Genomic DNA, 27,721 nt, shown 5'->3' on the forward strand with positions numbered 1-27,721 from the left:
GCTGGGGGTAAAGTGGACCCTTAGTTGACTTGGTAACTCTTTACATTAAGTGTTCATTAACTAATGCATTAACTAACATGAATTAAACATGAATAACAACATTAACAAAGATGAGTTAATGTTAAATGCAAATTAACAACTGCATTAATTAATGTTGAGTGATAGATGAAAAGTTTCAATTTAGACAATACATTTCCATTAACAAACATGTATAACAACATCACTTAATGCAGTTGTTTACTGTGCATTTAATTTGAACTCATCTTTGTTAATGTCACAATTCATGCTTAATTCATGTTAGTAAACACATTAGTTAACACTACTAACAATTATGTGTAACTACATTAATTAATGCAGTGGTTCATGTGCATTTAACATTAATCTTTGTTAAGGTTGTTATTCATGTTTAATGTAAATGCATTAGTTAACATTAGTTAATGAACACTTAATGTAATGTGATGAAAAAAAAATAATGTAACAGTCTACTACTTTTCATTTTGTTACAACCTGGCTCACAGGAGTAACAATGAGGGGAGTCATACGCCAAGGTAAAAGTTAAAACAATGATTTATTACATAAACTAGGAGAACATAACTAGACAACACAAACTACATCAAACCAAAAGAACAGAACAAAAAGGTGTGCACGGGTGAGGAGGGAGAGAGACACTGATAGTCCGAAGCCTTCTTAGGCTCAAGGAGTTCACCGGGCCCCAGGTGCGCTCCATCGGTCTGATGATGACTCCACCCACCAGGCTCCTGCAAGATGCAGAGCCAGGAGAGCGGGAGGGTCGTCACACCCCCCCTCCATAAAAACAGGGTTCCACCAGGAACCCCTGTAACAAACAAAAACAAGTTTACAAAATTATACACTTAATCTTCTCCGGCTCGCCTGCCCCTGGACAGCTTCTTGCCCCGTCCTCAGCAGACCTTGTACCTGAAGGGAGCAATTTAAGAGGAAGGGAAGAATAGCATGGGAGACAACAGGAATCATAGACAAAAATACATTTAGGCTTCAAGGGCTGGGACAACAGGACCGCCACCATGTTGTCCTTAGATGGTGAATGTTGAGGTTTGTATGATATAACTGACCAGGCAGCAACAGGAGAGACTGCACAACAGACTTCCTGACACCAATGACCAGACAAACAACTCCCACCCAAAAAGATGACACTCACACTGTCATCACCTCCTGGAGAAGGTGTCGGCAACAATATTCTGGTGGCAGCGGTGGGAATATATTAATAGGTTAAGTTTTAAATTTAAGTCTAGACAGATCTACATTTAGGTCACCTGACAGGATGTACCAGTAATTTGAGATCCTGCTGAGCAGTGTTAAAAAGCCAGTTACCTTTCCGCATATCCCTTTGAGGTAAACACCCCCACACTAGCGCTGGGCGAACAAGAACGAACAAATCATTTTGAACAAATCATTCTCCCAACACAAAACATGCCGAGTCTGCAATTCAAACCTGCTCTTTGAGGAAGCAGTGTGTTGTTGAACGAGCTGTTCATTCAGGTTTTCGAGTTTCAGTACGTACCTAACCCGTATACTGAATACTCGACTCAACATGGCAGCGGTACTGAATGCTTGAGATGCAGCTTGGTTGGTAGTTACTTGTTTTGCGTATGCTTGTAATTAATCTTTTATTTTTTCTCAAGTAATATTGCAAATAATCTGAAATAAAAGTGTACTTTTGTAAAACTTTTGTAATGTACTTTTTGCTAATTCTTTTCTTCACAAATAAACACACATGCACCACACTACTATTACTATTGTATTACTATTGTATTGTAGTGTTTCTCCCAGCATATAAAATAGACAAGTAGAACCAGTAAAATTAAAAACTTTAAAAAATAAAACACTGGGTTAGGGTTAGGGTTATAGGGTCATGCCTTCGTAGGTCAAATAAAATTGAAATGGATACGGAAGCCTTGCATGTATTACGTTGACTCCCTCACAATACTAGCAAATTAGCATGCACTTATGCAGGCCGATGAAGACCGACGAAGACAATCTAAGGAAAAAAACTTGAAAACCCCAAAAACTTGAGATTGAGAAATCTGAGGTACTGGTTCAAAATGAACAAATCACCAAAAAGACTCAAACTGCCCAGCACTAACCCACACTTGCCAACTATGTAGGCTGTGCACAGTGCAACACCCCAGCTCTGTAGTGCATGATGGGAAGGAATGAGGAGGTGCATCTGCAGCCCTGGTGGAAAATTCCACAACTTACTGAATTACTTACTTTCATGATAAAACTGTTCTTCTACCTGGTTTGTTTGTTGTGACTCATACATTCCCTGATATTCCTTGATATTCCCTGACTTCCCCAGAGGATTTATCAGATTCCCTGACTTTCCCTCTCTGGAATAACTTGTGTGAAACTATCCGTGTGCTTGTGGCCATGCTCTGTATTTGGAAAGGAATATCTACTGTACCCAAGCAACGCCACAGTCTACTGTCATTTTTTTCTTTTTCAGCTTTTGTTTGTTTTCACAACCACTGGCTTGCCTGACGCATGCATAACCCCAGCCAGTGGTTGGGGTTTGCATAATGTATATATGCATGAGCCACTCCTCTTTCTGTTTTTTTTTTGTTTTTTTTTCTGGGATATAAAGGGGAGTACTATGGGGCGGGACAGTCACCAGCATTTCTCCTCATGATACAGACAGCAGCTCAGCTCAAAATACCAGTTTGCCAGGTAAAGACATTCCAACTTGCTTTTCACTGTTTTGAACCATGGAGATTTGTCTGTGTGGGTTTTTGCATGTGTGTCAAGTATTGGTTACCTTAAAAATATAATCCACTGAAAAAATAGTGATAACCTGTTATCATTATCATCTACAGCCGTGATTATCCATTATATAAAGATGTTTAAATCACTAGTGTACAGTACAAATATTACTCTGCTACTTAGAAGTGATTCTACCTTCAGACTGCAGATCTGCTAGGAGATAAGATGAAGAGGAAGCTGGTGATTGACGTGGACACTGGGGTGGACGACGCCCAGGCCATCATGGTGGCCCTCGCCATCCCCAGTGTGGAGATCCTGGGGATCACCTGTTGCCACGGCAACACGCCCCTGAAGAACGTCTGCAAGAACACACTCCGTGTCCTGAAGGTCTGCAAGAGACTGGATGTAAGTTTTTTGCAAGAACAACTTTTTTTTGTTACATCAGAAAATGACACTCAGTTTAACATCATGTCATTAACTATACAGTTGCCGCATAAAGTATTTAAGCCCCTACATTTTTTGCATGTAGTCTTTATATCATGCTGTGATTATAACAATTATAATGTCTTTATGATAATTTATAATGCCTTATGAGCACCACCTGGAGTAACATGTTACCCTCTCTCTTTGTCTTTGAGTGTGTGTCATATTGGATTTCCTCACTCACCGTCTTCTGTTGGTGGCACCGTTAAATCATATCCTTGTTGTCATGTGAAAACCACAAAATGTTGATTTTCCTGTTTTAACGTCTCCTCTGTGGGTTGAGGAAATTCTGAAACCCTTTCAATACCCCATTGGATAACCTCAAAAATACACGGTGCTCAAGCTGAAAATCGTCTTTCTCAGCCCCTAAAAAGTTGATATTTTGGAGATGCAATATATGAAGCTAAACCCCATCCTGAACCACCAGATCCCGGTGTACCGCGGCTGCTCGGAGCCCCTGCTGGGCCGGAAAATCAACGCCGGTTATTACCACGGGAAGGACGGGCTCGGCGACGCCCCGGACCCAGACGCTCCGGGCCTGGAGCTGATGCAGAAGGAAGGAGCTGTGGAGGCCATGATCAGGATGGTCAAGGAGAACCCTGGGGAGGTGGGCCATTCATTTATGCATTCATCCATTCAAACTTTATCTTCTTTGGATAAATCCAAATTTGGAAATTTGGATTGCAGACAGGGTTTGCAGGAGGGTTTGATCGATTTGAGTTTTTTTATGAAGCTGCTATTAGCCAATATTGACAGTCTTCAAATTTGACTAGTTTAATGCCAAAAAAAATAAATTAAAAAAAATTAAGCAGCATTTAGATTATGGGACACTCTAGAACTCTCTATTAAAACCAACATAATAATAATAATTATAGCTGCTAGCAATCACCCAGCATCCATAAATCTTAAGGAACCCTGTTTTCGTTTTTATTTTGTTCTGTTTTGGTGTGTGTGTGTGTGTGTGTGTGTGTGATAAGTGTGTATATGTTTGTGTGGGTGGGGATGCTATATTACCTGTGATGACAACCGTATGTGACTTGTGAATGAGCAACTCAAACAGGGTCAAATCATGAAATTTGATTTCTTGAAGAAATAACGATTATGTGACATGTTGAAATATTGAATGTATTGTATTCAGACCCTTACTCTCTCAATAAAAAATAATAAAAAAAATAATAATAATAATAATTATAGCTGCTAGCAGCAATATGGCGGCCAGGAAGAGCTTAGCCGTTCAGTCATGAGGGAAAAAAGGTCTATTAGGTCTATATGATGCCTTTAGACTGTTAGAGGAACTTCACCTAAACCAGCCAGCATGCATAGGTGTATCATATCTATATTTATTTGAGCTGGAATATACTGAGCAGGTCTATTTCCCTATTTGACCCACTAGACCTCCAGCAATTGAGCTAAGCTAACCGTTTCCAGCCCTTAAAATTGCACGCAGAAACGCAAAAAAGGCGTCCACGAGTTTGTCTGACTCTGAAAAATAGCCAAATTCCCCAAAAACTGAACTATCCCTTTAAAGGACTACACTGGCCTTTTGGGAGTTTGGTCCATTGGCCATTTTACCCAGTGGAGGATTGGCGCCAAAGTCATTTCTGTGCCTCCAGTGGATGCATTAGCATACAATGTGACAAGTAGGCGATTAGCATTGTGCTTAAAGTGAGAAAAAGAGAACTTGTAGCAGCTCCAAGGCAGGAATGTTAGTTCAATTTACTGACACGTCTAAACCTGCCAGGCTTGTTTAGGTCACTGGTCAAATTTGACCAAAAGAATGCGCTTTAAATGGCAGAATATCGCTCTTTCCACGAGACTTTGAGCACAACTCATTTTGTTTACACAAGAAGTGAGCAAAGTTAGCCAGACAGCTAATGTTTTTGCACTGTTGATTCGTAATGGACTTCACTAAAGATGAAGATTGAGATTGTTATGAATCTACAGGCCATACAACGGACCAGAATGGGTTGTGAATTTGAAATATGAGAGGGGCGAAGGAGGGTTGTTCAAATCTGCGATGTTGTTAGAATTTGCCTACTGGAGTAACCACAAAAAAACTGGAATCGACAGTAAAAGTGTTCGTTAAAGTAAAAGTGATGGGATTTTGATAACAAAATACATCTACGAATGCAAAAAAAAGCCATAAAAACTCTCTCTCTTTCAAAACATAACGTCAACTTCTGCACTAGCTAGATGGTAAAGAACATATTTCCTCATCTGTTTTTGTCACTACAGATTGATTCTTAGAAATTGAGGTTCAGAAAGTGTTACTACAGCATGATGCAGAAACCACTTGTCCTTCCTGTTTTGCCTTTTTGATATCTAGATGTGCCACACTACAGTAGCTGGTACAGTAGTTGACCAACTTTAAAGGGATATTGCAACAATTTCTACATTTTAGCCTGTTTTTTTCTCCACGAGGCACTTTGTCATATTTTCTTCTCTCTCTCTCTCTCCCTCTCTCTCTCTCTAGGTGAGTCTGGTAGCCACGGCCCCGCTCACCAACCTGGCTGTGGCAGTAAAACTGGACCCTTCCTTCCCTGAGAAACTTAAGGGGCTCTATATCATGGGAGGCAACACCGACTGTACGTTTTGCAACATGCATTTCAAAATTTTACTTCTTCAATTTGCCAACTTTTTTATTTTCCGATTTTTTGCGATTTCCATTTCTGTACTGAAACTATGACTGAGGAAGAACTATTACTGTGTATGTGTCTAGCCAGGGGCAACACCACAGTGTGTGGAGAGTTCAACTTTGTAGCGGACCCTGAGGCCGCCTACATCGTGTTAAACCGATACTCCTGTCCCACCTACATCGCTCCCTGGGAGTTCAGCTGTAGGAACATCCTGCCATGGGTGAGGTTGACAACACAACGTGAATTTTGATTTGTGTGGATTTGACAAGATTAAAGACATACACACACATTTTGCAGTAAACGCTTATTAATACTTTTTTTCTTAAATCTTTTCCTACCTCAGTCTTTCTGTGACACCTGGCTGGCCCAAAAGACCGACAAGGCTGCCTTCATGGAGAGGATTTCTCGCCACACCAGGAAGGTAAGAGTGTGCAGATCATATCGATGCAGGTATTCAGCTTTGTAGCATAGAACTTGAATGGATAGAACGGTCATTCCCATTTTATTTTATTTTTTTAATTTATTTTATTTGCACACACATAAAACTGCATAAAATCCAGATAATGAAAAAACAATAACAAAAAGAAAAAAGAAAAAACTAAGCTAACATAATTTAGAAAAATGCAACAAAAAATAAATGACAACAAGAAGCACACAAACTGAGCAGAAAAATTAACCAATCAGTAAACAACAATCCAATCGAAACAAAGAAATACATGAAAAACAATACGGGGAAAAAGAAGATATATATATTTTTTTTAAATATATATATACGTCAAAAAAATAATTAGACATCATGAATTAAATGTGATGACAATTTCCTTTTAAAATTTTCTAAAGATAACGAGCTCTTGATAACGTGTGCTTTAGCGTTCCATATCTGTACACCACGATATCTAAGGGAGTACTGGCCATGTTTCGTTTTGTAAAAAGGAAGGTGAAGATGATCAAACTGTCTAGTATTATATGAATGAATGATGATTGATGAATGATTACATTTGAAGAAGTTGCAATGATTTTCCATAACTAAGTTAGGCACTTACATAACCTGAAAAAATGACCTCTTGATTTATTAATGATGTTTTTCATCTCAGAAAAGTTCAAAATGGGTAAAAACAAGTAAAGTGTGCCATCATGTAATCAACTAAAAGGTCGTACCATACATCATTCAACCCAAAAAAATTTTTTGCACAACTGGTTTACTATGTCATGCTCTGATTAGGATTATTATGCACTCAGTGTTTTATAGCACCACTTCAAGTGTAGTGTTATCCGTAAAAGTATTGAATGATTTTTTATTTCAGGTTGGCCAGTCAAAGGACAATGAAAAGGAGCTGGTGGCCGGAGAAGGTTTCAATTCCTGTGACACCTACGCCATGGCTGCTGCCATCGACGACACATTCGTGACAGACAGTGAACAGGTGAACATCTACTGTTTTCACCTTTAGCTTTTTCTTTGTCAGCAATACAACTGAGATGCAGTATTACATATATAGTTAACCAAGTACTGTACCCGAGGAAGACGCTTAACTCTGTAACTGCAACTGTTGTCAAATCACTGCTTTCTGTATTTCTGTTGGTTTCATTTTCAACACATTTGCAAAAAATATTGCAAAAAAAAATTTTTCATTGTCATTATGGGGTATTTTCTGTAGATTGTTGACCAAAAAACTCAATTTAATGTATTTCAAATTCAGGCAGCAGCACCAAAAAATGCAGAAAAAGTCAGTTGAATTCACTGAGTCCCACCTCAATATTGTTGCAACTCTTACTGGTCCCTGATGGAGGTTGATAAAGGCCATAGATTACTTAATGTCCCTTTAACTCTGCATAATACATATGCATACTAACCATATATCATCTTCCTCCAACGTGTTCTCTTCCTCCTCCAGGTGGCAGTGACAGTGGAGTTGGAGGGGACCTACACCCGAGGCATGATGGTGCTGGATCATGTGGAGCTGCTGAAGAAGCAGCACAAGGCCATCATCATGAAGACGGTTGACCTGGAAAAGTTCAAGAAGATGCTGATGGACTCGCTGAAGTAGTACGAAACTGTGATGAGAAAAAGCAAAAGGGATGACTTTTGGTTCACCAAAATCAATAAATACAGCTTTTCACCATAAACAATGTAACAATTTTTGCCATGTTTGCTCATGTGGAAAAAAGATTTAACATTTGTAATAGTTGTATAAAATATTTTTATCATGACTATCTGTACAGGTTCAAAAACATGTTGAGGCATTCTGAGATAGTCCTTTCCCCATCTTCCCATCTATCACCCCAGTTTACCTGAAGTACAATGCAATACACCCTCACAATTCAGCAGCATAGCTAAGTGTTTAAGTTCCTGGCAGCGGCAATCAAGTATAAATTACATCTATTATAGTTGGCAAAGAGCCTTATGCATTAAACTGGCTTTGTTCATGGGAGTGAACAAGTCAGGAAAGATTTATAATTGAGTGGGCAAGTTAGGGCAGTCATTTCTCTGCATAGACGTGGTACCATCTTTCTTATGTTGACAATGTATTTTTTGTGTGTGTGCTTAATATCTGTTTTTAACAAAAGCCCATCTAGGCACAAACACTGCAAATTTAAATGTCTTTTATTTTATGTTCTATGTCTATGTATCTTTCCCTATTCAAATCAACATTGAATGAATGAATGAGAAGATGGAGATTATGAAATGTGAGCAGACAAGACAGCAACTTACAGTCCCACCATATATAGTCAGCACCAGTCTAAAACCGGATGTATAAAACTGTAGATTGAATACTAAAAATATGTGTATTTACAAAAGTGTAAAAAAAAAACCTGCTTATGGCATTGTTCTGTTTTATAAATCTTAATAATTTTAATTTAATTTTCCTAAAATTCTCATAAAATTAGCCATAAATGGATCTTAACATTAGCCATAAATTAGCCATAAATGGATGTTAAATAAATAGGTACATGGATGTTAACATACCCCTGCTTAACCTGCTTTTGACATCAATGCCAATAAGACTTCATTAAGTTCTTTAAGTGTAATTTTACTGGCATTAATAGATACCAGTCAGAACATGTAGCCACCTAACCCTAACAAGTAAAGAACAGTGTGGCTGTTATGGGTGGATGCCGTGTAAACCTTTCCAAACCAAGTGGCATGCTTTGTCGCTAGAAGCCTGATTCAGTGTGTAATTGTTAACAGGCGCATTAGTGAGGGGGAGAGGAGTGAGAGGAAAGAGAAATGTCCACTGTTGCGATGCGCCATCTTTGCATCTTTTGTATTGTGGATAAGTCAGTTACAGCAGTACAAGAATATAGTGTCTTCACAGGAGATAGAGATACATGGGGGTGATGTTGCTTTATAAATTCAAAGCCATGTCCCTGCAATGCTTATATGGCTTTATGTCAAAAGAGGTTGAGGTGTTGTGGTTGCAAAGAGAGGAGTAGGTCTATGGGATCTGACCAGTAACTGGCTTTCTTCTTCTTGTCCACTTAAAAAGAAGCTGCTGTCTGTAACCCAGAGGTTCCCAAACTGGGGGGGGGGGGGGGGGCACGCCCTCTAGAGGGGGAACAGAGGAATGACAGGGGGGGCGTGACATAATACCCCACTACATTGCGTTCACATTGCGGAGCGGTAATGCAAATCACTTTAATAATTATTTTACTACTAAAGAAAGCTAAATTACGCAAACCATGCCAACATCTGCCAGTGATACACTTGTCACCTGTATCAAAGACAAAAAAATTAAAGTTTCAGTTTCATGATGTTAAGCTTGAGGAGGTAAAACAAAAAATTGTTGCTGTTTACTAAAACTGAGAAGCCAGATGGGAAGCTCTTTAAAATGCTAGCAGAGTACATGCAATTCCCATTTGTCATTCATTTAACCTCAGCTTACAGAGAAGCATATGTCCCCAAATGTGGAAGGAGTCTATAATAACACCCATAGCCAAAAACTGAAAACTACCACATATAGCAGTGTTTCTCAGTCCTGGTCCTCAGGAACCAGATCCCTGCTGGTTTTCTACTCTACCTGGTAGTTAATTACATTCACCTGGGCTCTTTCTCAATATGCGTTCTTGTGCATTCTTGTGTCCTCCATTTGTGTCCTGATGTGTTTTACGCAGCATCTGCGGAAGTACAACTCCAAAACAAAAGAACAAGAGGACAGACAAACACAGGGTTTGAATTGTGTTGTGGGGTCCCACCCAGGAAGGGGGTGGGATGGGAGGAGTGGCGTTTGCCTGTCATGAAACACTCAATTTAATGACTTATGAAGGAGATTTGAGGCTACAGCCGCAACAATAATGGTATTCATTCATGGTACATATTTACAGTGGTGGAAGAAGTACTGAGATCTTTTACTTAAGTAGTAGCAATACAACAATCTAAAGATACTCCATTACAAGTAAAAGTCCTGCATTCAAAATCTTACTTAAGTAAAAGTACATAAGTATTGGCAGCAAAATGTACTTAGAGTATCAAAGTAAACGTACTCATTATGCAAACTGTCCCCATTTAGAGAGTTATATTTTTCATAAATTATTGGAATATTAATACTGATTTATTGACATACATGTACATGTAAGCAGCATTTTAAAGTTGTGAAGTTGTAAAGTTGTAAAACTATACTTTTGGGTAGTCTAATCTATAACAATGCTATTTTATAGTTATTTTATAAAGATGATCAAATGTTTTAAATATAAAATATTGATCTGAAAAGTAACTAGTAACTATAGCTGTGAAATAAATGTAGTGGAGTATAAGTACAAAGTAGCATAAAATGGAAATACTCAAGTAAAGTACAAGTACATCTCAAAATTGTACTTAAGTACAGTACTTGAGTAAATGTACTTTGTTACTTTCCACCACTGCTTATTTATATATTATTTGTTTATGCCAACTTGGAACTAACTTAACCCTAACCTGCCACAGCATAAAGCACTGTAAAGGCCTTTTAGGGACTTTGTACACAAATTAGACCCTACCTACAGTATGTTCTCCCCACAAGGCAGGTGTGTATGTGTGCATGGATAAAGCAAAAGAGTGTTTTCATTTTACATTTGACAATTACGTACTGTTTTTCTTTCCTTCAGGCTGTAAAGGCCATGGTGGAGGCCAAATATAAGGAATGTAAGGAGAAGGCCAAAGTGCAAAAGGTGGCTGCGGTGAGCCTTACTTCTGATATGTGGACATCCATGAACACGGATGCCTACCTTGCAGTTAGCCTGCCACTTTGTTGATGACAGCACTCGTCTGAATTCAGTTGTATTAGGAGTACTAAAATTCCCTCAGGCACACCACTGTTGAAAATACAGCAAGTGTGAAAGCCTCTCTCATGGAGGAGTGGGGAATAACAAATAAAGTAACGTGCCTTGGTGCTGCTAATATGATCGCCAAACTAAAACCAAACTAAAACTAAAGACGGATTCAAAAAGTAGAAACACACTGGAACAGCACCTACCACATGTTGCTCCATCTGTTGGTGGGTGCTTTCGTCTGTTGTCTCCGTTTAATGATGCCACCTCCTATCATCATAATCATCATCATCATCAACAACACCATCAACCATCACAAGCTGCGGAACCTGTAGCCCCAGGTAATTTGTATTTTTTGGTTTTGAGTTGCATTTGTATTCATTACTACACTCACGAACGAGGTCTGTGTACAATTCTCAGGTAACAAACTGTGGCGTCATCTGGACAACAGTGTAATGCAGTCCAGGAAAACACAGAATGTGACAGCTGACGCCACTGTGGAAGTCCAGCAGTACCTGACAACCATATATCGGATGACTGGAGCACCCATTTGAATACTGGGAAAGACAGAAATTAATTTACCCTCGTCTCTCCAAGTTGGCAATGGGGTTTTTGTGTACTCCGGCCTCATCTGTACCATGTGAAAGGGTGTTTTCAAAGGCAGGAGAAATAATCCCCCAAAAAAAGAAATCGCCTCAGCCCCAACACAGTGGAAAAATTATTGTTCCTAAATAAAAATGAATAAAGTCTCCCCTCAACATCATTTGGTGCATTACTCATAAGACAAGTATAGTTTATTATACAATTATGTTATACAATCATAAGATACTTCCCAGAAAAAAAAACACTATATTAATATAAATGGATTACTTTATTTATTGACATTGTTGACAGTAGTTTCATTCACAGGCCTTTACAGGCACATAATATTACACAAATCATATTGCTGACATAATCTGTAATATATTTACCTGTTCTATACTCTTTGACTCCCATTATATACCCTACTACCCAGGTGCCTTAATCAGTGGACTAAACCAACAGCGGGGGAGCTCCAACAAGGACATTACTTTAAACATACAATTTGACACAGATATATTTACAATTTATACAATGTGTAGTCCCCTGTACACACTAATCGAATCATTCAAGTAAATAGTGAGTACTATCAATAACATCTTTAACATAACTCCCCCCCTCAGAATGTCTCCCTCCAATTAATGGGAGAATCCAAAACTATAAATGTAGCTGCAGTTGCTAAGGGACTCTTTTAGCCGAACACCAGGGTAACACACAGGTAAGTACATGCAGAGAAATAGCAGCAGTTAAATGGTTTCATTTTGCAATTATGTTAGCAGTATCCATGTCTCCTGCCTTGAGTGGGACTGACTTCCATGGCTGCCAAGAAGTTGGTCCTTAATACATCTAAAAGCAAGAGTATAGTATGTGGAACTAACTATGGTTATGAAGTAGACCTCAGTTAAATCTGGTACTCAAGGGTGAGGCTATAGGGCAAGTTGAAGAGGCTAAACTGCTTGGTGTGACCTAAGACAATAAATTGTCGGGGCCAAAGCATATTGATAAAGTTGCTATTAAAACAAGGAGTATGCTATATGTGGTGAGGCGATGCTCTTTTTAGCACTGGAGTCAATCAAACAAGTTCTTCAGGCTCTATGTTGTCAAATCTCCACTATTGCTCAGTTGTATGGTTAAGTGCCATTAAGAGAGACTTGGGGAAAATCACAGCTAATCCAAAACAGCCCTTCACTGTTCATATGGAACTAATATCAATAAAAATCCATGCAAATCTTTCCTGGCTTAAAGTAGAGGACAGATTGAAAGCCTCGTTCTTGGTCTATACAAGGAATATCTTTGTGTTAAAATCACCAAAGTGCTTGTATAAGCAACTTAAATATAGTTGGGACCGGCACTCTTATGCCACTAAACATGTAGTTAGAGGTCTGTTTACTACTCCAAGATCTAAAACGAGCTCGAGACAGCGCAGGGGAATGTAGAGAGCCATGACAGCTTGGAACTTCCTGCCATGAACCCTTATAAACTGCCTTCCAGATGTCAATCTCCTTCACATCAATGTAACAGTCAATGGATTGTGCGTGTGAATGATGGTACCTCTAAATTACAGCGTAAATACTATTGTCAATGGTAGACAGGTACTGTGGATTTGGTGCTATTAGATGTTTCCTGCCCCGTGTTCCAATTACCTCCTCCTACCTTTGCCAACTTCGTCCCCATATGAGTGTCTTAAGATGTGTGCATGTCTGCGATGTATCACACGCTTTTGAGAATAAATCTCCCAGTAATACTATACCTCTTCTGCTGCATCTCGCCCAGACCTTAGATCGGGCCCAAAAAACAAGCCCAACCCGAGCCTGTGCACGTTCTGTCTGAGCCCGGCTCGGGCCCGTCCCATTGGCTGCATTTATGGGCCCGAGCCCGGTTTAAAACCGAAATTTTCTTAGTAAGTTGGCTGTTTATAAATAAACTAATTCCAAGTTGTTTGAATGACAAAAGTCTGTTCAGAATTACGTGCGGGATCTTACTGAATTCCTTCCTCTCGCAAAGGACTCGCAAAGCGAGTGGTGCCACTTACATTTCAAATCGTAACCTTTGACTGGTGATAAGAACATAATTGCCACAAGGAATTAACAATCAGACTTTGCGGATTACAGAGAAATTTGAATGACAGAAATCTGCTCAGAATTACGCACGGGATCTTAATGAATAGCACAACACAGAAGCGAAACTTGAAACCCGAGCAGCCTTTGCACATGCCTATATATCCGGGGCCTACATATAACATTCTGATTATCACACCAAATGGCTTACTCCCCACCCCAATTATAAAATTAAAAAAAAAGACGTTATATCTGACCACGAGACCGGGCCGGGCCGGGCTGGTCTCAGGTTCGGACAGAGAATCAAACCTCCGATCTCGCCCAGTAGTTCATCAGCTACATAACAGCCGTTTGGGGATCCTGAGACCCACCCACATATACTGTTGGCAACAACAAGTTGTTTACCACAGTATTCAGAGGACAGTTGTGGTGCATTGTTTAACCACATGTTTTGAGGCCAAGATAGCTACCCCAACACTTTTGCTAGTCACATCTGCAAGCAACATACTGTTGTGGCTGCATCTTGTTCATACCAATCTGTTACACTCACAACAAAGTGGCTGTGACAGTGACAATTCTTACAGACTTTACAGTTTGATTGCTTCCTTAACCGCTATAGTGTTGACATAATGTCTATGTCATTGTACATGGTCACCAGAGTTCATGCTGGACTTGCTTTTGTATTAATAGCAATCTACAGGTGCAAGGAGGATATAATTGTCCAAACTGTAACTAGTTACACACAACACCAAAGACAAGATATAGCCAACTAAATCAAGCTATCTTTCCCGATCTGATCAACACTTACATGAATTCATATTAAGTTAAAATTACGTCCACAGTTCAAGATTATTAAAAACAGTGAGGCCCTGATTCGGCGCTAATGACAATAACGTTATTCAAAAAATACATTTAATAAAATTATCCCTTAATATCAATGCAAAACAGCTCACCGCCAAGCCATGAGCTTTGTCCTTATATGCACTGACAACTGTAAAACTCTGAGTGACAGGCTGCTGTTGCTGTCTGTTTCGAGATAGATGGGGAACTCAACCGAACTTTTACTCTGAATGTTTCCCTAAAGGTAATTTTCAATAGAAGACAGAGAAAGAAAAAACGAATATCGCTTGGTTTTTCAAATTCGATTCCTCTTCATCAAATGAATTATGCATGATCACTTTATACACGGACCGCTGTGAAACATGAACTCAAATGTATCACTAAGTGCATGAGTGTTAAGTGTGAAAAAGCTGATCTGGGGCAACCAAAGTTTACAGAAAACTCCAATCTTGGACAGCTTCAGACAAGTCTGAACCCTTGAACACTTACAAGTTCTTTTATAAGTCACATTGTTCCAACAGTTGTTCCCACGTGAATGCAGCGTTATAATGGCATTTGGAGTGTTTTGTTATGAGATGCACTTCATGGTCAAAAGCTGCACTTAGTACCTTTTTGTTGAAGTGAGTGACGAAAAAAGAGAGATTGGGAGAACCTAAATACTCACCTTGCATGTTAGAATGGAAACCTAATTTGTCTACCTGTCGTTTATCATCCAGGTATTTTAGGAATCCCCCCTTTAACCAAAGGAAAGTGAACAGCAAGAAATGTGTATAACATTTAGTAGAAAATATCATTGTGTGTGAAGTGAGGGACATTGCTGAATTTTAGAGATGCCCAGCTATGCATGTCAGCCAGACCAGAACCGTTCAGTGTATGAACCCTGAGAAAAAGAAATGATTCACTTTTTTTTTTCTTTCCGCATAACAGAACTTTTTTCAAAACTTTACTTGACTAATTGTGAAAATTTGACTAAGTGCCAAGTCCAAAATCGTTCCCACAGAAAGTGTCTAGGAGCACGTTTCAGGCCATTTAGAGTCGATTGGATACCACTTGTAGTGACATTTTTCCGGAACTTAACTTCACCAATGTTGAACATTTCACTTAGTGCAGTGACTTGGTTGAGTTCAGGCACCAGTAAGGGAGTGGTTGAGGTTAGAGTTTGGGTCATGTATAGAGTTAGATAGTCAGATAACTGTATTAAAATAGAAGTATAATAGGAAAAACACTAATTATCATAGAAATACATGGAAAACTATAAGAAAATGGAAGTATTATAGGGGGGGAGGGGTGGGAGGTGTTGTCTCTTCGAGTTCCAGCTTGGAACTGAATGTGGGTCAGTCAGGGCTTTCCTTATATAGGGCGTGGCTACAACGAAAACATTAAATTTAGTTTTCAAAATAAAAGAAAAAGATAAAAAATAGGGTTTTTCTTGAATATCTTTTTTTCTGAAGGTCGTATCGACTCGGAACCAAGCTCCACCCACAGGTTTTAAGGGACGCCCGATCCAACGGTACCACCCCCGACTTTCTACGACCACCGGAAGCGGTAGCTGCCATTGACATCCCATTCATTTTCACCAATACAGGGCGTGTCCACAAGGGGGCGGGGTTGGCAAGCTCCACCTAGGTGTTTCAAGGGACGCCCGATCCAACGGTACCACCCCCGACTTCCTACGACCACCGGAAGTGGTAGCTGCCATTGACTTCCCATTCATTTTCACCAAGCGAGTGCAATACAGGGCGTGTCCACAAGGGGGCGGGGTTGGGATGAGGCATAGGGTTACTGAGGTTGGGGTTAGGGTTAGGGTTATGCTTAGGGTTATGCTTAGGGTTAGGGTTTTTATGCTCATTCTGTCTATTTTCATGTGAAGATGCATTCTATGTATTCTATTCCCATCTTTATCTTATTTTCACTATTATTATCAAGTTTTATGTGAAGCACTTGGTGCATGTAATTTCTTTGTTGTAAAGCACTTTGAGCTGCATTTCTTGTATGAAAGGTGCTATACAAATAAAGTTGATTATTATTATTAGAAAATCTCCGGCGAAGAATTTAAAGTGTGTTAAATAAAAAGAAAAGGCTGGGAAATTAAATGTATGTAGATGTGAGTTTGTGCCAGAGCTTCTCCTCTAGCCGACTATCTATCTTTAGGGGGCCAAGCATTGCAGCTTTCTGTGAGGACAAATAGGTAATTCTGCAAAATACGTGGTCATATCTCAGGCATCGGTGTTTATTATTATTGTTATTATTGTAACGTGAGGGTTCGATAGGTGGTAGTTGGATCACTCTCAAAGAAGAGAAACAGCCGGATGGAGACGGATATTAAACTGCACTTTACTTTTCTCCACACATCACCTTTTACAACCCCAACACTTCCTTGTTCTCACTCCCATGTGTCTGAATTAACCAATCAGAAGCAAGGACTCAAACTAAAGTAAATGTGAGAGAAAGACAGAGGTAGATTCAGCAGATATAAGGATTTAAACCTGTAAATATGTAAATAATAATTGTATAAACATAAATATGTAAACTGTGTAAACCTAACAAATATATATAAATATATGATATAAATTAACTAAAATATATGAATTAACTTAACTAACATATTAATTAACTGCTAAACCTTACATTATTATCATTATTATACACCTAAATCCTGCCTGCTGTGTATTATACATCACTGATATCAGGTGACACCAAGTGACTTGCATGGTAAGCTAATGTGGTAAGCTTATTTTGTTCATTTATTTCTATTCCAGCACAAATACACTACCAGTCCGAAGTTTGGACACACACATTTTTCTTTATTTTTACCATTTTTCAAATTGTAGGACATCAAAACTATGAAATAACACAAATTGGATTATGCAGTGACCAAAAAAGTGTTAAGCAAATGTTTCACTTCTAGTTTTAGTATTCAGGCAAGACCTGGAATTAATGTCTCAGGCAGAGGAAGAGGTGAAGCAGAAATTGTTTATTTATCAAAATTTCAGTTATAAGATGCTTAAAAAAAAACTGCATTTACATCAGATCCCTCCCTAATATCTCATATATAACCCAGGAGGCCACCCTCTGAAGGCTTTGGACCCAGACGGGTGTAATTTTGTGAGATGGTACGACTCGTTCATCCACAATGGACAGTTCGAGATGCTGGATATGAATCTTTATGAATTCATGGAGCAGCAAGCGTTCCAGTCTCTTCCCCTGAAAGAGATTTGTCCCGTTCTTTGAACTTTCTTCTATGCTATCGTGATGCCAACATACTGTATTTATACACATGTAACTATTATAAGCAGTTTTACTGACTACTTGACTGGCTCCATCCACAAGATAAAATGAAAGTCAGCCATCAAAAGTTAGAGGGAATGGTTTGGTGGCTAATTGGTTTAGAGACACTAGAGTTTTGTAATATAATATACAAATATTTCATTCAACTGTTCAGGGAAGAATTGTCTGCAGGATTAATGATAAATACATGGATGAAAAAAGTCATTTTTAAGATGTCTTTTAATCCTGTATTCTGTCATAAAATCTCCGATGCGGTTTTAGTTGTTTCTAGAATTTCCATTTTACTACGGAAGACAGTGAAAAAGTTAGATAGGAACATTGAGTGTTTGGAAAGTTGAGTGTTTGGATTTGTAAAGTTGCAATGATACAATTCTCTTGCCCTGAGGATTTATTAACATGTCCTTTGTTGGAAGCTTTACAGTACCATGAGTGCATATACTTTTAGAATAGGTCAAACCCTCAACCTGTGCAGACTGGACTGGACTCCTAAATCAGTGATTCTCAACCTTTTTCATATCAAGGACCCCTAATTTGTTACACTTTAGGGCCATGGACCCCCATTTGATGAGATTTTGTCTCTCAGACCTAAATCTGAAAATATTTTTATTGTTAGATATGATTTTGTCGAATTCCATGACTATATCTGTATTGTAGGTAGAGAGATAACAGTGAAACTATGATCAAAATAGTCATTTTTCTACATTCTCTAACTGTGTTAACTTCTTGTAAATGAAATAATGGTGAAGTTTAACAATTTATCAATTTGCTGGGGACCCCCTGGAACCCCCTCAAGGACCCCTGGTGGTCCCTGGACCCTACATTGAGAACCATTGTCCATATCAGGTTCTTCTGGTTAAACAGGCTGCATACAACACCCATTTGTTTTCTCCCTGACCTACTGTGTTCACTACCAGGAGAACAAACAGCAAGCGGCTCAGCACTGGTATGCAACTTTACCATAATTCACCTTGTATCTCGTAAACTTTGTGTATTTTTTTTTCGTTAGCTGAACGGTAATGAATCATTTTCTATTCAAGTCTATTTTTTGAATTGTAAGAGCTGACTCAGTGTCAGATTGAAAACCCAAGGGAGAAACATGAGTAACATCTGTAACACAGCTGGTAATAAATCAAGAACGGGGGAATTTCAGCACAGGCACGGTTCGAAATTCTGCCAGAAGATAATTTCTTCCCAATAGCCTGGGACTCGCAGTGTCCACGACGTCCAGAGTGTTTGTAATTATGCAAATAAAGGGGTAAAACTATGTTGTTAAACTGCTTGGGCGGAGACATGCTCATGTTACCTCTTGCATAACTTCTTTTTGCATTTAAAAGCTGCCTTACAGCAGAGAGCAGAGGTTCCCCTCTTACATTCTACAGCACTTTGGAAATCAAGTCACCTTTCATAAGTTTTACAGGTAAAAAAAACTCAAAACTTATTAAATATCTCACCATGTTTATTTAGGTATTCATGTGTCAGCAATATTTAATATGACTTCTTAGTAGTTAAATTGTCTAAAGAATGGATTAAATGCTACTTCAACAAGTTAGAACCACATTTTTTTCTTTACTGCTATTTGAATATGTAACTATTTGTGGCTCTATATCACATCTAGTGATTCCATACAGGATGTTATAAGTATATAATTCAGTAAAAGTGAACAGTCTGATAAGGTAGATTTGTTTTGAAATTGAGATGTAAACTGTCTTGCCTTTAGCCATAGTCTCCAAAACACACTGAGTTGTAGCCTGAGAAGAGTCAGTGGTGAACAAACTGTTAGCTGGCCGGTTTGTTGGTGTTATTGTTTTACCCAGTGCTTAAATTGTAAATGATGAGGTCCCGGAACACCAAGCGGTCGGTGTTCCCGCGAGTGGGTGTGGAGGGAAAAGGTTCCAGAACATATCAAGACAATTGCGCATTGGAGGCACGGTGGTGCTCAGTGCAGCCATACAGCTTACTGTAGACCAACAGTCTGAACATTACTAAATGACTGACTATATGACCTTAGAGCTCCGACTTCTGCTGACTGATAACAATATTTGATTATTGCATAGGTTACATAATGCTCAGTTTTACAAACCCGCCCTTCAAGTAGTAGACTAAAGATATAACTGCACTGTGCACAACATAAAAATACCCACATATGCTACTATGAGACATACTAATCATAGACATAAAGGAAACTGCATTAGCGACTACTCTCTATCTTCCGAACATTCCGACAATAAAATGGCATTTTTCAGACAAATCAGGAGAAAATTAACTTTGTTTGAGACCTGGGATCTGAGATCTGGTTATCTCGCGAGATAACGTTAGCCAAACTGTGTTAAAATTTTAAGCTAACGTTTGCAAACGCCCTAGCTAACTAATTTTCATAATGCTAAATATGGCTGTTAGCTGTCTAAATATCTAATGTTAGCAAAAGAAAATATAAATAAACTGGGGGGGTGGGGGGGGAGAGGCGACCACGCCCACTTAGGGGACAGGAAATGTATACCATTTCATATCATTGTCGCAGCTTGTAATGCGTCATCTTGTGTGTATAGAGCATCTTTGACTGCACTAGTAGCCTAAATTCGCAACTGCACTCGATTTTATTGCCGTCACACTTTTAATGACGTCAGACAACAAACAAGCGTGTGCTTATTGATCAGTAAAAACTCATGACACTGTAGGCTGCTTGGGATAAAACTGTTTGTTTGGGATAAAACGCTGTGTCTACCATTGTAGAATACTACTCCCAAAAGCTAATGCGCTAATATATAGCCACTAATATAATGCTACCGCAGCCGTGGTAGCATTGTACGCCACTAACTCACTTGCAACATGCAACATTATTTCCCGCCACTGTTCTATCCATTACACTGGCGCTCAGAATCGGCTGTTCCAGAGCGTCTAATGTTACGTTGATGGTTTCGTTGGGGCTTGGAAAGGCCAGCTCCAACATAAGTGAATGTTTTACCATAAAAGTTATCTCATAAAGTTGTAAAAGTTGGATGCCTGTTCAGTTGACTAAGTGCCAGTTGACTAGCAGCCAATCAGAATTGAGGTGATTGCTCTGGATATTTGGATTGCACTGTGTGTTTGGACATTGCCCATTGTTCCAGAGTGTGTGTGCCTGCAGTAAAGTGTATTTCATATACAGTATATATTCACCTGTTAAGTAAATTACTGTGCATTGGTCTCTAGCTGCAGTGCTGGCCAGCTAGCCTCATGTAGGTAAGCTACATCCACTACCAGTATAGAGAGTTAGGAGTGTGTGCTCAAGACTTACTGTCAGGCCAGAAAAACAGATTTAGAACCAGCTGAAAACACAGGACAGTCATTGGGACTAAAGGGAGTCTAAAGGGAGTCTTCATGTATCATATGATGGAATAGTTCTAGTAAAGGCAGTGGGTAGTCGTACACCATCTACAGCTTGTGCTGTATTACTTTTTACATAAATAATTGGTGAAATAATGCATTATCTGAACTGATGAGGGGGCCATTTCAAGTTAGTAGAGTCAGTGGTCACATCAGCCGATGTTGAAACTGATAGTGAGGTGGATTAGTGGATGCAATGTTGTGAGCTAAGTGTAAATCAAAGTGTTGATGCAGTTTAAGTTTCATGTAGATCAGATCAGTGTTGAGATGATGTATAGATGAGGGTGACTATAGGACTAGAGAATGTACAGTATGTTGAGCCCCCAGAAGGTGTCGTGGGCCTAAATCAAAGAGGAATCTGATTGGAGTTGCCCATTTGATGACTCCTGACGATTATGATGCACAAGCTTGCATGCATGTCTGCTGGAGGGATATGCGAAAGACAGATTTTCATGCATCATTCGGTCTTGTCATCTTCTTAATCGACTTCCTCCTGCCTCTTCCATTTCTTCCAGATAAGATGAAGAGGAAGCTGGTGATCGACGTGGACGCTGGGGTGGACGATGCCCAGGCCATCATGGTGGCTCTTGCGGCCCCCAATGTGGAAGTCCTGGGGATCACCTGTTGCCATGGCAACACACCCCTCGACAATGTCTGCAAGAACGCCCTCCGTATCCTGAAAGTCTGCAAGAGACTGGATGTAAGTTTGAGCTTGTATGTGGGAAAACTGTATGTGATTCAATGAGGACCTCCTGCTGTGTGTGGCTGTGGCACCATCACATCCTACATGAAGCTAAACCCCATCCTAAACCACCAGATCCCGGTGTACCGCGGCTGCTCGGAGCCCCTGCTGGGCCGGAAAATCCATGCGGGCGATTTCCACGGGAAGGACGGGCTCGGCGACGCCCCGGACCCAGACGCTCCGGGCCTGGAGCTGATACAGAAGGAAGGAGCTGTGGAGGCCATGATCAGGATGGTCAAGGAGAACCCTGGGGAGGTGGGTAGACCCTCAAGCTCCACTACAGCCATCGAGCGTCCGAGCTAAGAAATTGCCATGTTTCAATTCTCATTGGCTGATGTGCGCATTCACCCTCATACAGTGCATTGGAATAATAGTAAAAAAAAAAGTTGATATTGGTTGTTTTCTGGTGCATGGAACTGGCATTGAAACCATGCAACATGTTCAGTTTGAGGGTAAAGTAGCCATGGCAGAAGGATGCACCTGTCCTCCATCCTTTAACTAGATAAGCTGAACAAAGAACAAAATTTTAATTCCCCAAACAGTTCCAGTTCATGAGTGGAGCAAAAGTGCAGCAAGCATGCAGTAAAAACGCAGTAAAAACAGCAGGACTTCCACAATGGCTAGATACGTATGTCAGTCTCTCTGTCACACACCTGTTGGGTTTCACACAAGCTTGAGTATATGTAATTCAAAACGCTGTACTAGCTCGATGGTAAAGAACTGTTTGACATGAAACTACAGAAGGAAGCAGAAACCTCTTGCCTTTTTGATTTCTAGATGTGCCATGCTACAGTAGCTGTGACATAGTTTTCACAACAGACACCACCTAGCCAAGGGCGTTACAGTTCAGAAATGTGAAGAGGAATCATACCCCATCAATGTATCCCACAGTTACAGAAATATATACAGCCAGTCAAGTAAAAGATATTATCAATAGCTAGCGATGCTATAGGCTAACCCAGAGGTCTAGCAGCTCAAGCTGTAACATCAGGGCATCCAATTCCGGACAGCATATGACCAAAAAATCACAACCGTATACCAATATATTTCATCCTGTACTGTCCTTTGCTGAAGTTTCTCATAAATTAACGAACCTCCAGCTGTCTTTTTTAAAGTTTAATATCGCTTTTACCTTAACTTGTAATTGATTTTCTTCCAGTCCCGGCAAATGGATGATAGCGCATCTATTTTTGAGATTCAAAATTCGTATCCAATTCCGGACACTTACTTTCGTCCGTGTCGGTGTATTCATATACTCAATATTAACCCTTTACTAACCCTTCCTGTACCTTCACAATGTTACAGATACTTGTAAGAAGCGCAGGCTATGTACTCAAAGCTCTTATTTTTCCATTTATCAGCCAATACCGATTCTCTACATGAAGTAACTGTGGCCCAAAGTGGGATTTAAGGCTTCCTGCTTCTTGTTTGTGACTAAGTTCTGTTTTATATGCTCAAATGTATATAGATATTTATGAAATTTGATACCTAGCTTCTGAAATGTGTATGAATTTACATCACTTAGCTTTCGGTTGGGAACTCCATATAAAAATGCCGCTAAACACCGGAAATTACGCGAGTGACCGAGTGGCCGGAATTGGATACAGTGTCTGGAATTGGATACAATTCCGTTATAGCTAACACTAACCAACTTTACCCAATACCCTTTAGCTGCTTACTAGCAACAGGTTGTTTGTGAGCATTGCTTGATTTGAGTGGTCTTTTTTAGGCTTCGTTGGAAAAGTGTCTTTGGTCGCTGTACGTTCTTCCATGCTTATGCAAATGAAACTGAAAGATGTTCCAAACTCAAGGAGGGTAATTCCGGGTGGCGGAGCTTGGGCGTATGTTGAAATGTCTGGGGATCATTTCCACCAAAACAGAGAGTACGGGCCGAACTGCTTGTTTAGAAAGCTTGAAATCTCAGCAACCATTGAGGTTATTTTTGACATGAGCCAGTAAAATATTACTGATTGTTCCTTTAAAGAGATAGTGCAACATTTTTTAATTTTAGCCTGTTTTTTTCTCCACAAGGCACTTTGTCATATTTCTCCCTCTCTCCCTCTCTCCCTCTATCTCTCTCTCTCTCTAGGTGAGTCTGGTAGCCACGGGCCCCCTCACCAACCTGGCTATGGCAGTAAAACTGGACCCTTCCTTCCCTGAGAAACTTAGGGGGGCCTACATCATGGGAGGCAACACCGACTGTGCGTTTGTGCATGCGTGTCAACATCAACTGTATATTTTAATCTCAATATTGCATACTTTCAGTAAACATAGAGAGAAAATACTTACTTGTGTGTATGAGTCTAGCCAGGGGCAACACCACAGTGTGTGGAGAGTTCAACTTTGTAGCGGATCCTGAGGCCGCCTACATCGTGTTAAACCGATACTCCTGTCCCACCCACATCGCTTCTTGGGAGTTCAGCTGCAAGAACAGCCTGCCATGGGTGAGGTTCCTATGATGGCTACCACAGAATTGTAATGATGTTGTCATGAGACTCATGAAATTGAACGTTTAACATAACTGTTGCTGGAGGGTTCAGTTAAATTGTGTCATAATAACAAATCAGCTTTATGCATCTTAGGCACCAAACCTACACAGTTTCATATGGAGGACCGTAACTGCCAAAATCAAAAATAAATAAATAAATAAATAAATGACTCAATAAATAAATTAATATGCAATTAAATGCGCCAAAAATAATATTAAAAATAAATGTAGGCATTAATTGATAAAAAAATATATTGGATCTATGTAACCAGATAATGTATAATTTACTTATTTCAGTTAAATGGAAATTTGTCATTTGTACACTACTAAAATGAAACACATTTGAAATGCATTGGCATGATCAGCACAAATAGCTTACACTTAAATTAATTAATTCAGTTTATTTGAGCTCTATTTGAGTCGATGTCATAAATGATAATACTTCATTTACTTGATCCAAATTGTTGGAAATTTGTCATACAATTGAAATGTGTAAACCTTACAAAATAGACTATTACAAAACAGACTATACATATTTTGTACACTTTAAAGTAAATTGAAAAAATACATTTGAAAGTACATTTTAAAAGTGTTGATAGATATATGCATTCCAGTTGTGTGTTTATTTTACAACCAACATCACAACCAATTAAGTGCCACCATCAGTGAAAACCTCCCAAAAACAATGATTTGATAAATCTTGATCCAACCCACACAACATTAATGGAGGTGTGGGTGCGTGTTAAATTTTCTGACAAAGTTGTTTCACAAACTTTCAACTGCATTACAATCAGAGATGAGATGGTGGCTCTTAATTGATTCCAGAAACCTCTTAAAATGATCACTCCCGGACTTACTTCACACAGAATTTATGAATTATTGTTCGTTTTTTTATGAAACTTTCATTTTCCACCTCAGTCTTTCTGTGACGCTTGGCTGGCCCAAAACACTGAGAAAGCTCGTTTCATGGAGAGGATTTTCAGCCACACCATGAAGGTAAGAGTGTGCCAGTCATTTTGGTACAGTAGGTACACTGGAATACAGGGAAAACAATGTCTAGAGCAATTTTACAAAATAGCCTAATAAATGTTAATGGATTACAAGAGTCTGATTACAAATAGTGACAACTGTAATCTGAACAAAAAAGCAGACTTCTGATCATAGATGAAACCTTGATTACCTATTGGATTACTCTGAGAAGTGTTTCCAAAGTCAAAAACATGTTGATTGTTAGATTATGGAAGAATTCTACTATAATTCAACATAAAATAATAAATTCATCATGGTTGTAATTTGAGATAATGCTATTCAAAATACAGTCTGTAAAGTGGAATCAAAATTTGTTTTGACATCTACTGTATGACGTGTTTCTAATTACAATTTTTAGCAGGCAGTATCTAATCTTTAACAGATTACATTTTGAAAGTGCAACTACATGCAAAGGCATCATGTATGGTGTCATGCCAGATTGCAAGTAACTTGGCTATTGGCCATACTCCCAGTACAGTTATACACAGTGTTTGGTAGATTGTCCCACTGGTCAACTTAATTAATGACAACACAGACACCAAAATCATACATGGTGTCCCCAGTAGATCACTGGCTTTAGTGTTCCATGCTAACACTTTAGCATATACTACACTGTGTTGAGAGATAGTAGGCCATTTGTACTTATACAGCTGTATTTCCAATGTATTCAATCATTACCTGCCATGCTAAAAATTATGGATGCAGCAAACAGGTTTTCTGGGGTCAGTTCAGATTTTTTAACAGTGTAATCGTCCAATCACTGATGACCTATTTAGAATGTTTATTGGCCATGAATAAACCAATTAACAGAATAAGTTACTTGTAATAGTCGGAAAGAAATGATGATCTGAATAGGAATAGTAAGTACTTGCTGCCATGCTTTTGTTGATATCAAAAGTGTATGTTTCTCATAATTAAGAGTATGACCTTACCTGTTTACAGACGTCAAACCAAAATTAGGTTAGTTAAGTAAAGTTGTAATGTTGTATTTTTGTTATTGCAGATGATCCGGACTGAGAGGTATCAAAAGGAGCTGGTGGCAGGAGCTGGTTTCACTTCATGTGACACCTACGCCATGGTTGCTGCCATCGACGACACATTTGTGACAGAGAGCGAACAGGTGAACATCTATGGCTTTTATTAACAATGTCCTTTTCAGCAATACAACATACATACTGTACATGGCTATTCAAGTACTGTACCTGAGCAAGGCGCTTACAGTAATAAACAACATTTTTATATAAATAGATGTCTGTTTTGCTAGAATTAGATCTTCATCTCAGTTGGATTAGTCAAAGGAACAGGTGTGGATATGAATGTCCCAGAATGAGGGAATCCATTTCTTCTTAAAATGTGAGATAGATGCAGTATTCGAAAAGTGGAAATGCTGTCAAGTTTAACGCATCTGTTTTTGATAATCCGCGGCATTTTCATATGAAGAAATGTCCATTTTACTACTTTCTGTAACACAACAGTGATTCAGCCTATATCCAGTTCATGAAAGCTTTTCCATTTGCTGTTCTAAACACCCGGTGTCTGGTAGCTGTTCCCTGGGAAAAATATAGACAAAGAAAAACACCACAGCAATGAGTGCTTGGCACCACAAACAAACCAAATAAAAAAGGTTGGAAAAAACACACAGATCTCCCAGTTTAACTCTTCATTAGACACGGGCATACTCGCTTATCTGAACATGTGACAAGAGTTAGGGCGATGGAGAGCGGTGCAAATGTTGAATATCCTCTTCCTCCCCCAGGTGGCAGTGACAGTGGAGTTGGAGGGGACCTACACCCGAGGCATGATGGTGCTGGATCACCTGGAGCTGCTGAAGAAGCAGCACAAGGCCATCATCATGAAGACGGTTGACCTGGAAAAGTTCAAGAAGATGCTGATGGACGCGCTGAAGTAGTGTGGTTACACTGAGGCAGATTATTTTCCACGGAATGCCACTATTTCCCTCAGGAACTTCCTCTTGGCGGGCTGGAAAGGCTTTTTAACCATTACACCAGATGACAATAAAACTCTTATTAATACCAGCACACGTTAAGTTCTTTTAAGCATTATGCTCTCTGGGTGGAGCGACTCACCCTGATAAATCACTGACAGAAAATCATATGAGAATGATTTTTATATAAGAAGGGGAACCATCACTTACATCATAAAAGCACAAATAGATTGATTTTCTGAACCAATAAAAAAAACTTGAAACATCTGACGTTTCACAGTACACACTGAC

General features: G+C 39.3%; 2 protein-coding genes across 5 annotated transcripts; both read left to right on the forward strand.

Moving 5' to 3' along the window:
• The first annotated feature begins 2,628 nt into the window (after positions 1 to 2,628).
• On the forward strand, positions 2,629 to 8,655 carry LOC139659587 (inosine-uridine preferring nucleoside hydrolase-like). Of its 2 annotated transcripts, none has more exons than XM_071537897.1 (8): positions 2,629 to 2,706; positions 2,941 to 3,144; positions 3,650 to 3,829; positions 5,696 to 5,807; positions 5,942 to 6,078; positions 6,202 to 6,279; positions 7,163 to 7,279; positions 7,751 to 8,655. In XM_071537897.1, exons 1-8 carry the CDS (start codon positions 2,665 to 2,667, stop codon positions 7,901 to 7,903), a joined length of 1,023 nt encoding a protein of 340 aa, XP_071393998.1. In that variant the 5' UTR covers positions 2,629 to 2,664; the 3' UTR covers positions 7,904 to 8,655. The 2 variants fall into 2 exon arrangements, with proteins under 2 accessions (XP_071393998.1, XP_071393999.1); XM_071537898.1 differs by having other exon boundaries at positions 2,657 to 2,706; positions 2,923 to 3,144.
• A 3,725-nt stretch (positions 8,656 to 12,380) lies between these two features.
• On the forward strand, positions 12,381 to 27,681 carry LOC139659591 (inosine-uridine preferring nucleoside hydrolase-like). 3 transcript variants are annotated; one of them, XM_071537908.1, is made up of 8 exons: positions 12,381 to 12,396; positions 21,742 to 21,926; positions 22,044 to 22,223; positions 24,058 to 24,169; positions 24,276 to 24,412; positions 25,375 to 25,452; positions 26,489 to 26,605; positions 27,242 to 27,681. In XM_071537908.1, the coding sequence occupies exons 2-8, from the start codon at positions 21,747 to 21,749 to the stop codon at positions 27,392 to 27,394; spliced, it is 957 nt and encodes a 318-aa protein (XP_071394009.1). In that variant the 5' UTR covers positions 12,381 to 12,396; positions 21,742 to 21,746; the 3' UTR covers positions 27,395 to 27,681. The 3 variants fall into 3 exon arrangements, with proteins under 3 accessions (XP_071394009.1, XP_071394008.1, XP_071394010.1); XM_071537907.1 differs by lacking the exon at positions 12,381 to 12,396 and adding an exon at positions 19,239 to 19,280; XM_071537909.1 differs by lacking the exon at positions 12,381 to 12,396 and adding an exon at positions 20,809 to 20,818.
• The last annotated feature ends 40 nt before the right edge of the window (positions 27,682 to 27,721 follow it).

Source organism: Centroberyx affinis, unplaced genomic scaffold (genome assembly GCF_046629955.1).
Source record: "Centroberyx affinis isolate AG114_WGS23_722 - 3 ecotype Tasmania unplaced genomic scaffold, CSIRO-AGI_Caff_v1 ptg003149l_1, whole genome shotgun sequence".
Taxonomy (NCBI): Eukaryota; Metazoa; Chordata; class Actinopteri; order Beryciformes; family Berycidae; genus Centroberyx; species Centroberyx affinis.

Excerpts from the sequence above, each read along its gene's own strand:
- LOC139659587 (XM_071537897.1), top strand. The coding sequence starts at position 2,665 with ATGATACAGACAGCAGCTCAGCTCAAAATACCAGTTTGCCAG. Across the intron at positions 2,707-2,940 it reads TCAAAATACCAGTTTGCCAG|ACTGCAGATCTGCTAGGAGA; the intron begins GTAAAGACATTC and ends TTCTACCTTCAG. Across the intron at positions 3,830-5,695 it reads TCAAGGAGAACCCTGGGGAG|GTGAGTCTGGTAGCCACGGC; the intron begins GTGGGCCATTCA and ends CTCTCTCTCTAG.
- LOC139659591 (XM_071537908.1), top strand. The coding sequence starts at position 21,747 with ATGAAGAGGAAGCTGGTGATCGACGTGGACGCTGGGGTGGACGATGCC. Across the intron at positions 21,927-22,043 it reads AAGTCTGCAAGAGACTGGAT|ATCCCGGTGTACCGCGGCTG; the intron begins GTAAGTTTGAGC and ends CTAAACCACCAG. Across the intron at positions 24,413-25,374 it reads GCAAGAACAGCCTGCCATGG|TCTTTCTGTGACGCTTGGCT; the intron begins GTGAGGTTCCTA and ends TTTCCACCTCAG.